Source organism: Cibotium barometz, chromosome 19, assembly GCF_041138505.1.
Source record: "Cibotium barometz isolate CiBa-2024 chromosome 19, ASM4113850v1, whole genome shotgun sequence".
NCBI classification, from domain to species: domain Eukaryota; kingdom Viridiplantae; phylum Streptophyta; class Polypodiopsida; order Cyatheales; family Cibotiaceae; genus Cibotium; species Cibotium barometz.
The window spans coordinates 8,226,607-8,238,842 of NC_141064.1; the positions used below are offsets into that span (position 1 = coordinate 8,226,607).

General features: G+C 44.5%; 1 protein-coding gene across 1 annotated transcript in view; it reads left to right on the top strand.

The window, feature by feature from the left end:
* LOC147628184 (putative protein S-acyltransferase 16) overlaps positions 1-12,236 on the top strand; it is an 86,283-nt gene that overhangs the window by 64,687 nt on the left and 9,360 nt on the right. The window contains exon 7 of the mRNA XM_086813227.1: positions 7,327-7,380. Within this exon, the coding sequence (XP_086669353.1) occupies positions 7,327-7,380 (54 nt within the window). The remainder of the gene's footprint in view (positions 1-7,326; positions 7,381-12,236) is intronic.

Here is a 12,236-nt window from a genome sequence, read left to right on the forward strand (position 1 = left end):
GTTGAGACAAGGGCTAGTTTTAGTACTTAGGATGTTGGAGAGCCTTTTGATCAGACATTATATTAGCAGGTTGTTGGTTGCTTGATTTATTTATGAATACGAGGCTAGACATTCAGTTTGAGGTCTGTCAGTTGAGCAAGTTTAGTCTTGAGAATTGTAAGCGTGTGTTTACAGTAGTTGAGACAGGGGCTAGGTTTAGTACTCAGGATGTTGGAGAGCCTTTTGATCAGACATTATATTAGCAGGTTGTTGGTTGCTTGATTTATTTATGCAATACGAGGCTGGACATTCAGTATAAGGTCTGTCAGTTGAGCAGGTTTATGCATAGGTCAGGCTCTAGGCATTGGTAGGCTGTCAAGCGGTTTTTCGCTACCTACAGGGCACTCAACAGCTTGGATTGTTCTATCCCAGGGGGGGTGATTCACAATTGCATGCCTTTATAGATTTGGATTGGCTTGGATGGTACGACATTAGGGGGTCCACTAGTGGTTTTTGCTTCCGTCTTGGTGATTCATGTATATCATGGCTCAGTAAGAAGCAACCAACAATGACCACCTCGAGCTGGAAAGCTGAGTATAGGGCAGCTTTTATAGCCACCATTGAGTGTGTTTGGCTTAGATGCCTTATGGCTGATTTGGGTTGTGGATAGTCTTCATTCACTACCATTTTCAGTGATAGTCAGAATGCATTGGCAGTTGTGCGAGGAACCCAGTGTTTCATGCTCGCACTAAGCACATTGAGGTGCATTATCATTATGCTACTCTCTATAGGAGAGATAAACTTGGTCTATGTGCCCACACATGACAACTTGGCAGATTTGTTCACGAAGGCACTTCCTCCTAAAAAGTTCGAAGCTTTCCGCAAAGCTTTGGGTTGTTGCCTTTCGGGGATTGATTTGATTAGCCATCCGTGTACATGTTTAGGTCATCACTCCTAGGGGGTTTGTAGACATCTATGTCGTGGGCAGTGGTGTGTGAACACTCTAGGACGTGCTGGGGCTTTTTACCTTTGTAAGAGGGGGGGGTTTTCCCTCGAGCACTTATGCATGTGCATTGTGAACCAGCCCTTATTACACTTATAGGGTTCACATTTTATGTGTACTTTGCATATTATCCATTTACATTGAGTTCTCGCTGTACTCTCACAATTGTGGCTTACTCTGTGTGTGTGTGTGTGTGTGGTTTCTTGTACTTGGCTGCACCTTCTACTCCAACACGTGGTTGTAGTCCCATACTTGTTACGTCCCGAGATTACATCCCGACAAACCTAGGGTTAGATTAATCTAAGGTGAGGGGCATATGCTAACCCAAGTTAGGGTTAAGGCTTAGCAGGGTGTGGGGACCTAGAGGGTTCACATGTAGGCTAAGGGCACTAGCAGGATGAGGTTTGGAAATAGCTACAGGCTAGTTATAGCTAAAAGGGTGCTAGGCACATGAAATGTCAAATCCCCACCGGATCTCCTTGTGGAACGCTCCTGGTACGAGACTCGAAACCTGCAAACAAACAAACAACAAGGGGGAGTGCAGGCCTGACTCACCTCCCAACCACGACAGCCGCCCACAGTCTTGGCTGTCCCCACCGAGCCAGGAGCTGAGCTAACTAGGTTGACGTACCGACCAATCTCCTCCTCGCGACATCCCATACCGCCTCGAAGCTACCCTCGCGGGCCTTGAGATTGCTGCCGGCCTTGGCTGCATAAAGCAGGTGCACGTCTGTAAGCACTAGATCCAGGCTCCTGACCATAGAGCTCTCACAAATCACGCGAGACTCTATATGACTAATGACTAACCTTGGCCACCCTTTTATAGGCTCTTGGCTGGTCATCGGGTGTCCACACTTGGGCGCCCGCCCGTCCATACTTGGGTGCTCGCCCGTTAGTCTATCCCTAACTCAGCTGGTCAATCTGCCTGCCTAGCTCCAAGCTTCCCCAAACCTCGAAGCTAGTCTTGTGTGCGTGTAGCCCACGGTAGATACACACTGTGCACATGACATACTCCCCTTCCTCTAAGAACTCACTAAAAAGCCAGGGTAATCTCTCTGAAGAGTAGTCAATGTCTCCCATGTAGCGTCCTCCTCAACACGATCCTTCCACTTGATCTTGTATTCCGGTGATAAGTGTATTACGTAATCTTCTTTCACGAAATCCAAGAATCTCTTCAGGTTCGTGCGGAACAAATGTCATGTCCTCGACATCTATGATTTCTTGAGGAGTAACTAACTAGTTTGTTCCACCCAGTACTTCCGTAAGTCTATTGACATGAAATACGGGATGAATTTTCACACGAGAAGGCAAATCCAATTCATATGCAACTGAACCAATCCTTCGTGTAATACGAAATGGTCCATAGTATCTAGGGGATAATTTCGGAGATCGACCTGTCCGTAAAGTCTCGGAATCTTTCGGAACTCGCAAATACACCATCGTTTCTTCAGAGAACTCTCTGGGTGAACGATGTCTATTAGAATAAAATCTGTCTCGGTCTTGAGCACTTCTAATAGATTCCTTCGCAACTTGTAACATTTCTTGCATATCTTGCAAAAAATTACGTGCTGCATCATGCTAAAGTCCTGAGAATCCTACTGTAACAGGTGATCTAGGTTGAAAACCATACATAAGCATGAAAGGACTAAAACCTGTACTCGTATGCTTAGTACTGTTATATGCAAATTCTAACATAGGAAGATAATCCTCCCATGAACTCTGTCTTTTGGATACATATGCTCGAAGCATATCCTCCAAAATCTGATTCACTCTTTCAGTCTGGCCACCATCAGATTGAGGATGATCTGGGGAACTCAAATTCAAAGTTGTTTCCAACTTCTCAAAAAAACAAGTTTCCAAAAATCACTCGTAAACTTAGAGTCCCTATCACTGACTATGTCCTGCGGTAACCCGTACAGTCTAAACAATTGCTCAATAAACTGCCGTGCTAATTGCGTAGCTGTAATAGTCTTCCGAGTTGGTAAAAATCTAGCCATTTTTGTCAAGCGATCTACCACAACCCAAATAGAATCGTGGCCTTGATGTGTTCTTGGCAATCCGGTAATAAAATCCATGGAAATACTTTCCCATTTATTACGTGGGATTTGCAAAGGATGCAACAACCCAGTCTGTCTAAAGCGTTCACCTTTATTTGCCTGACAAATTTGACACTTGAGAACATAATCTTCTACATACCCTTTCATCTTTGGCCAATAAAAAGTGTGTTTCACTAATGATTGTGTCCCATGTACCCCAGGGTGTCTAGCAGAAGGAGCGTCGTGACACTCCTTAAGAATCGTGGACCTAATGTCCGGGATCTGTGGTACACAAATTTTGTCATTACGGAATAGTAAACCATTCCGAATCATCCACTGGCCTCCTGCAGCCTGAATGGTAGGCTGTTCAATCATTGAGTCTTGGTCAATCATTGAGCTCCCGTCCTGGATCTTCTGCCAAAATGGACCAAAATAACTATCAGTCCTACAAAGCCCTCTCAATGACTGAAATAAGTCAGTAGAAATCTCGGTGAACGAGAAAGTATTCACCTCTCTAATTAGACTAAGCGCATCTGCAACACTATTCATGGACTCTTTCCGATAACAGATCTCAAAATCAAAATCTTGCATTAACTCAGCCCAACGAGCTTTCCTTTCTCTCAAATCATCCGCATCACACACATACTTGATTGATTGATGATCAGTCAATACCACAAACTTGGAGCCATATAAATAATGTCTCCAAACCTTGAGAGCATGAATCACAGCATAAAGCTCCTTCTCAAGGGTTGGCTAACGAGATTGAGTATCGTCTAGCTTTTTACTTTCAAAAACAACCGGTCTACCATCTTGAAATAGAGCAGCCCCGATGGCATAGTTACTGGTATCAGTTTCAAGAACATAAGGCGGACTAGGATCGGGTAATGCTAAGATAGGTGCTTCCTTGACTTTATCTTTCAAAAGTCTGAAGGCCATATCCAAATTGTTATTCCAAGTGATAGGCTGATTTGACTTACGTCCACGACCTTTCAATAAGTTGGTTATCGGTAGTATGAGCTGAGAGTATTCCCGCACAGATTTCCGAAGAAAAATAACAAAATCGAGAAAAGAACGAAGTTGTTTCACTGTTCGCGGTATAGGCCAGTCCAGAACCTTTTGAACTCGGTCATAGTCAATGCTCAATCCATCTCTAGTGATCTTGTGTCCCAAGTAAATGATGTCTGACATAAAAAACTCACATTTACTTAACTTAGCATATAGTCGATTCTGTCTTAAAATAGATAAGACAATCGTGAGGTGTCTAACATGATCCTCAAGAGTACGACTATATATCAAAACATCATCCAGGAACACCACCACAAATTTTCCCAAATGTTCACGAAAAAGATCGTTCATCATTTGCTGGTGGAAAGTGGATGGAGCATTGGTTAACCCAAAAGGTAATACGAGAAACTCGTAATGGCCATACCTAGTCCGAAAGGCGGTTCTTTCGACATGCCTTTCATGAATACGTATCTGGTGATAGCCAGTACGTAAATCTATCTTCGTGAAATATTTCGCTCCTGCTAACCGGTTGATTAGGTCATATGATCTAGGGAGAGGATAACGGTTCTTAATTGTCAGCTTGTTCAATCTCTTGTAATCTATACACATTCTCCAGGTGTTGTCCTTCTTTCTCCTAAGCAACACAGGTGCAACCCAAGGTGATTTACTTGGACGGATTTGGCCCATCTTCAAATAATCTTCGAGTTGTTTAGCCAACTCATCTTCCTCAGCTTGGCTCATCCTGTAAGGTGGAATACTGATAGGATAAGCACCAAGGATCAAGTCAATACGATGATCTACTGCCCGTTTAGGTGGTAAACCCGATGGCAGTTCCTTAGGAAATACATCTTGAAACGAATCAAGTATCTTTTGTAATTCTTTGCTTTCAAACACACTTAATTCATTGACTTCCATGGAAGGGATGAGAAATGAAGAAAGTGGAATCAATACACAATGGAAAGCGGTATACAAAGAAGAATCCATTATATTTCCAAAATCAACTACAAGAGGTCCCTGAGAGGGATGAATACAATCACCTAAAATACTATATTGGGTGTCCTTATGCTGAAAAGAGAAAATATGACTAGACCAATCTATCTGGACTTGAAGAGTCTTAAACCACGCAATCCCTAATAACAAGTCTACATTTTCTAGGTGCATAACATAGCATTCTAGAGTATCTTTGTAGTCCTGAATTTGGATTGGAAGCATCTCCACCTTCCGATCCCCTACTTGCCTCCCGCAGGTAGGCGTACCTCATAGGTATGATCGCTGGGTGTCGTATCAAGACTCAATTTCTGCACAAGTTTGTAGTTAACAAAGTTGTGCGAGCTGCCAGGGTCTAGAAGAATGTGAATTCTATGGCCATTCACTTCTCCATAAACTCGGGGAAGATCATGCAAGCCAAATACTTTAGAGTTGAACAGACAATCAGAACATGTACTAGGGCGAGAAAGTATAGTAACTGACGTACCTGTCAAAGATAACTGATTGGCTGCCTTTGGTTTGGGTCCTGCGTTGGTCTTTGCACCCTTTTGCTTCGGGCACTCGTTACGCATGTGTCCTTTTTCTTCGCAGATAAAACGACGTCCCTCCTTCTTGAGCTTTAAAGCCTTAAGGAGTCGTTTCTTCTTTGTTGGTGTCGAACTTGAATTCTTCGAAGGTTGGTCCGAAGACTTTCCTTCGGTCGTGTTAGCCATAGGTGCGGAGAACTTTCTTTTATGCTTGTTCCCCTGCTCGGTAACGGGTTTAGACTTGGAAGAGACCATTGTATCATCATAGATACGAGCTGAATGAATGGCTTCGTCCAATGTTGCCATGTGTCCACGATCTCCTTGGTATGCTGCATAAAGCAGGTGCACGTCCAGTATTTTAAGTGTGCCTATGGTTTGAAGTGGATAAAGCGAGTGCCTTTATTTCAAGTGTTTAATCACATTAATAGTCATGTGTGATTCATGAACCCTTGGATTAGTTATAGACGCGCCTCCCGAGTCCCCATTACACACATGGTTAATGCTCGCTACATAAGAATCAATAGAGAAAACCACACCGTTTGGACTATTGGATTGCACATTAGAGATAATGGAGCTTGTGCAATTGCTTAATCTTTAGACTCATACTTTCACCAAAAATGGCGACTATCTTGTCTACTTAAGTCAAATCTAAGCAAGCTTTTTGAGCAACCCACATAGGAATGACATCTTTTTGTACTTCCGCAATCAAACAAGACTTTGACTGGGGGGCCTTCAAAAGTACCATGACACTTGAGTAATTGACCTTCCCTAACTAAAGTTCCATTGTTTCTAGCTTCTTATCAAGCACCCTACAAAGAATGGTATTGATGATAGGGTCTGGTGGGGGAAGTTCTTATGGACTTGTTTGAGCAAGAACGATCGCCGTGGATGTGGTCGGGCCAAGGTTAGGTCGCTTAAGTTTTGAGCAAACTTGCTCATTGTGTCCAATTGTAGGGTAGAAAAAACATCTATTCTCTTGATGGTACTTTTGCAGTTCATCCACGGACAAATGGCTCCTTGCTACCACTACTTGTGCCTTTTTTTTATGTGTGCCATGTGTCACTTGTCTACTATGTGTGTGTGATTCCCTTGAGTCGAAAGATAAGGCTTACAGTCTACAAAAGCATGTACTTGGTGTAAACTCAACACATCTAATCAAGCTATCATTGAGTCTTGTAAATACTCTCTCTTAGTCTTGTTCTCTTTCTATCTTTCTCTTAACTCAAACGGGTCGCAATGCCATGTCATCTTTCCTTGAAAGGACACCTAAAATATTTTGCAATAGAACATGTTTCAAGGAATTGAGGAGAAAAAATCCAACTTGCATGTCAACAACATTGGGATCTGTTGGCTGATTCAAACGTGGGATCACCATTGACAACTAGACGGTGTCTCCACATATGCGAGAATGGTACAGGGACCCAAAAATGGCCATTTTGACAACTATGGTATCTACTCAGTTAGCTAAGGCAGATAAGGATTGTCGATATGTTCCCTAGACAGGTGGATGGTTTGTTCAAAAGATGAGATCCTTCGCTGGATTTGTAATTGTATTCCCTTGAAATGGAATGAGCTTGCAGCCTTGGGAGAGTAACATATGTTCAGAACACAGTTTAGAAGTCATTGAATATAATATTTCTTTGTTGCAATAGCATTTACCTCTATCCTCAATATAAAGGATTTAAACAATTAACCTATAAAAATTTCTAGCTACTTTTTGATATGTAGTTGTAATTTTTTCTCTTTTTTGCTACATGCCATGTGACTTGAAATCCTTAACCAGATATAGCTTGGATGCACAATTGTATTGGGTTCTTCAATTACAGGTTCTTCTTTGTTTTCTGTACGTATCCTGGTCTCAGAGGCAATGGGCAACTTTGTTCTCCTTTATCATTATGAGCTACTATAATTGTGAAGCCAAGTGTCAACATTTTGAATTTTGACCATACAACATTGTGAGCAGGAGCTCCTGCATGCTGCTCTCAATGAGCAGCGCCCCCACCCACCAACAACACCCCCCCCCCCCCCCCCCCCCCCCCCCCGCGCGGCCCATGCACATGTTTATCTCCTCTTCATTCCGCCTTCCTGAGCCCATCCACCCCCTTTTTTTCCAGCCTCCTATTTGCCCCGGGGTCCTGATCCACTCTTTATTCGGTTGTGGACGGTTCCCCCCCCCTCCCTTCCTTCCTCCTTCGGAGGACTCTATGGCAGCCTCTCCATCACCCCTATTGAGACCCCATCCATTGCCATTTTGCCGATGCAGATTTCCTGCTCCAGTCAACCAATATTGCTTCTTTGGAAGCTCCTCCTTGTGTCTACAAGTTTTTTAGTATGGATTTCCTACATCTAGTTCCTAGGGAATGACTGGCGGAACGGGTCATGCTGCAGAGCCCCATGGTGTTGTGCAGTGCCCAAGCGTATTTCGCTCGATGGCACCATAGCTTCTCGCCCGACTCAGATCCCCTTGCAGCCGCGTCAGGTTTCCTGGTGACAGTTTGTTTCCAGGGTCTTCCCAAGGAGTGCCGTACCCTCCTTGGAGTGCTCGGCAACACCCTAGGACAGGTTATTGAGACCTCCTAGATGGCAGCGGAGTTGTCACCAGGGCGGTGGGTCTCCCTTCCATCAGCGTACTCATAACCCTTCCAGAGAACAGCCCTCAGGTCATCTCGATCCCTTGTCTTGATGATCCTTGGCTTTTGCAGCCAGTGGAGCTCTCCAGCCTTCCTGGGCAGTGTTTTATTTGCTGACAAATGGGGCACCTCGCGAGGCCCTGCCCAGACCGGCGGTCTCACGGTGGTCAGCCAACTCCCACCCTCGGTGACATCTCCTCGAACCACTCCTTGGACCTCAACAGCTCACTCATGCCTGCCCCCTCCTGTGTGTGGTGCTTCTCCCTATCCCCACAGGCGATTGGGGAGGCATCTCACCCCCCTTTCCGACGGTTGGTGAGGGTCTCCTCGAACCTCAAGAGCTCGCCCACGCCTGCCCCCTCCCGTGTGTGGTGCTTTTCCCTATCCTCCACAGGCGACTGGGGCCCTCTCCGATGGTTGGTGAGGGGTGTCCTCCACAGAAGGATCAGCAGCCGGCCATGGGGCCAGGGTGGCAGCAGACCACGTGCCAACCTTGGCGACACAAGTGCCCTAGGCGTTGGTGGCATCAGTCCCTAGGCATGGGCCCCAGTGCAGATCTCAAGGTAATGGTTCCCACTGCGAACTGTTACTCGCACTTACCACAAGATCTTGACGGAGAGCCACCAGGATATTTGGCAGGCCAGTCAACAGCCAACATGGCACCAGTGGGGTCCTCTTCTTCTTCTGACCTCCCACTCAGCATGCTCAACTCAAGAACCACCTCCATGCCTGCCATGCCTAATCCATTGCACCCAGGTTGGGTCAGAAGGCTAGTCAAGCACTTCACTGACCCAGTGGATATGGTCATTGTTGCTTCATCGATAGCAGCCCATGCCAGTCTCTGCCCCATAGAGGCCTTCGGCATGCCGATCTATGCTCTGCCACATGTATAGCTGGAGTCTTGGTTGAACTCTAACCAATAGTGAGGTTATGACAATAATAACCCATGTTTCACTTATATAGTGTCCACTGCTGCTATAAATAACCATCCTGTTATAAATAGCCAGTACACATGGATTTATTAATAGTAACCTTAGCTGCCCGTATTAGCTTGCTTTGTCTTAATCCTAGGGCTCCCCTAACCCTGTCAAATTAGGCCACCAATCCCAAGGATTAACACTAGGTACGTAACAATGGGGCACCTAGTGGACTACTCTTTTCTCCGGTGCTTACTGGTTGACTTGAGCTCCTTCACCAAGATGGTGGTTCCTTTCCATATATGCATGAACTTGCATCACTCTTGCCCTGCTCTTTCGAATGTGGGAGACATGGCCTTCTCTTTTCCATTGAGTGTCACCTTTCGTTGCGTCTGGGAATGTGATTCGATAGCTTCGCTCATCCAAGATGAGGCCACTGACTTTTCCCACCACATCGGTGACCTTCACGTCACAGACACGATTAGCCATTGTTGGCCGATGGTGAGGATGGAGCTGGAATGTTCCAGCCACAGGTTGGAGGACGGCTCCTTTGAGCCGGAGGGGATCAAAGCGCATCCCTTTGTCTTCCTCCATGTTTGTTTAAACAGTGACTCAAGATTGCAAGTACCTACACTACAAGGAGGTTCGTCCCCAGTCCACTCAGTAGTGCTCGTGTAACTTGGTTGAACACAATGCTAATCAATACACTTAAGTACACTAAGATTTGATGGACACTTGCTCAAATACAAGAAGTAATTTGTTGAATTGGCAAGAGACACACAGTGAGTATATTAAAGTATTGATCTTGGGAGAATCAAGTACATAGTGTCATGGGCATTTCTGACCAGATTTCTATACCAATGCATATGAATACAGTATTGCAAACAAGTTGTTGACGATGTAGACTTGCAATCCACACTACCCTCTCAAGTGCCCATGTTTCCTACCATCTGCTCTCTATTGTTCCACCAACACATGGTAGCAACAATCTGCAAGAGAGCACGAAGGACAAGAGAACACTACATTGGGTATATGATCTTGTAATCTGGTTCCTCCCTCTTGCTACTTGCTTCCATATTTAAGTATAAAAGCTTACCAATTGCAAGTAGAGTCGATGACAGCGGAAGTCTTCGCGATGGAAGTCCTTGGAGTGATGAGATCTTCGATTTATCGCATTTCTTCTCGACAAAAGTCTTCAAGAGGATGAAGGTAACCTTGGGAAAGCTTCCCCTATGGTTCAACTTGAGAAAGGAGGGCTGAAATTAGGGTTTTTAGCAAAAAGACCAGAAATTACAGTAATAAAGAGAGCTATTTTGCTGAATTTCAGTCATTGGGAGTGTGTAGGAGAGTGATTAGCATCTGGAAACACTCTTGGAAGCTTGAGAAACACCTTAGCAAGCTTGGAAATGGAGTTGGGAAGGAGAAAGTGCAGAAAATGCAGCCCAACAGCCCTCATGAAGGAGGCGCCAATCTCTAGATAGAGGAGGAGTGTGGTGGTGAGTTGTCCAGTGTAGGTGGCAGGCAGGTGCTTTGTGGAGCAAGCTAGAGTGGACACGTGGCTGGTTACTCTCTTTGTACAAAGGGGATAAGGTTTGGGCGGTGGACATCGGGTTATGTCCACCTCGGGACATCAGTGTGTGTGAACACCGGGCTAGTCATAATTTATAAGTGAGTTTTGGTCGCCCAAAAATTAATGAAGTGTGTACACACTTACTTTTAAATTAGTGCTAACTCCTAAGGCTAGTTTTTGTTATGAAAAATGGGGAAGAGACAAGACAAAACTGAAACTGAAATGAGAGCATAACTAGAAGGAAACACAAACCATAGACATACCTTGAGATGAGTGTAGACAAGACACAAGATTGATTGATTATTGATGTGACCCCTTGAATATATAGGGGGAAAGTACAAGAGCTGAGCATGAGTGCATATGGGATAAATTCCTGAGTGCCACGTGGCATACACTGAGATGACCAAGACTAAAAGTACTCCTAGTGAGCACTTATTTCCAACACCCTCCTTAAGTGGACACTAGGAGGAAGACAAAAAGACAAGACTATGACATGACAAAAGATAAGACCAAGACAGAGAGACTAGACAAGGATTGAGAGACAAGCTAGAAGACAAGATGGACAAGACTAGAAGACAGACATAAAGACTGATAGACTGAGAGACAAAAGATCCTGAGACACCCCTCCTCAAGTGATATCCTCATATGGGTCCACAAGGGTAGGGACAAGAGTGGATCATAGATAGACAGAGAGAGAGACAATCAGCCAGTAGAGTGGTCCCACAGAGAGAGAGACTTTCAGATAGACATGAGAGAGACTGACAAATAGAAGATAAATGGGACATAGACAAAAAATGCCAAGAGAATGTGGGTAGCTAATCCACAAAAGAGAGGCATATAGACTGATAGACAGAGTGTCAAATACATGTGACAGGATAGACACACAGGATAGACACATAGACAGAGAGACTGACTGATTGTAGATAGACAGAGAGATGGACCTAGATAGACAGAGAGATGGACCTTGATAGATAATCCCTCCTCAAGGGCAATCCTCCTGCTAGAGTGAGTAATGCAGGGGTGCCTCTTGGATAGGGACAAAGATAAGTCCATGTAGACAAATAGACATGACATTACCCCCATGATCTACATCATTGGTGATCAATGGTGGTAGATAGCATGAAAGCATAGACAAATATGAGAGAGATGGGAAGGTCTTACCATATTTGGCAGTGTGTAATCCCGTACATGAGAGACAGATAGATGAAGGGAAGGTCTTACCACTTGCTGAAATGCAAGGGCAGTGTCTAATCCCGTACAAGATAGAGAAGTAAATGAAATTCAGAACTGAGATTGTTGATTTTTCAAGAAATAGAGAGTAGACTGAAAATAGAAAACAACATACACTTGATTTCTGCTTTAAATTTGCTGCTGCAGGTCTGGCTGGTCCAATGGACAGCTAACCCACATGTGAAGATGAAGAGGAAATGGGAAATAACAAAGGGGGAAATGCCCTTTGCACAGATGTTGCAAATCAGGTCCAAAATCAGCATTGGAGTTTACCTTCACAAAAGGAGGTGTCGAGCTGATGTCGAGAAGACCAGAGATCCAAAAATGACGAGTTGTTGCATGAGTTGAATAT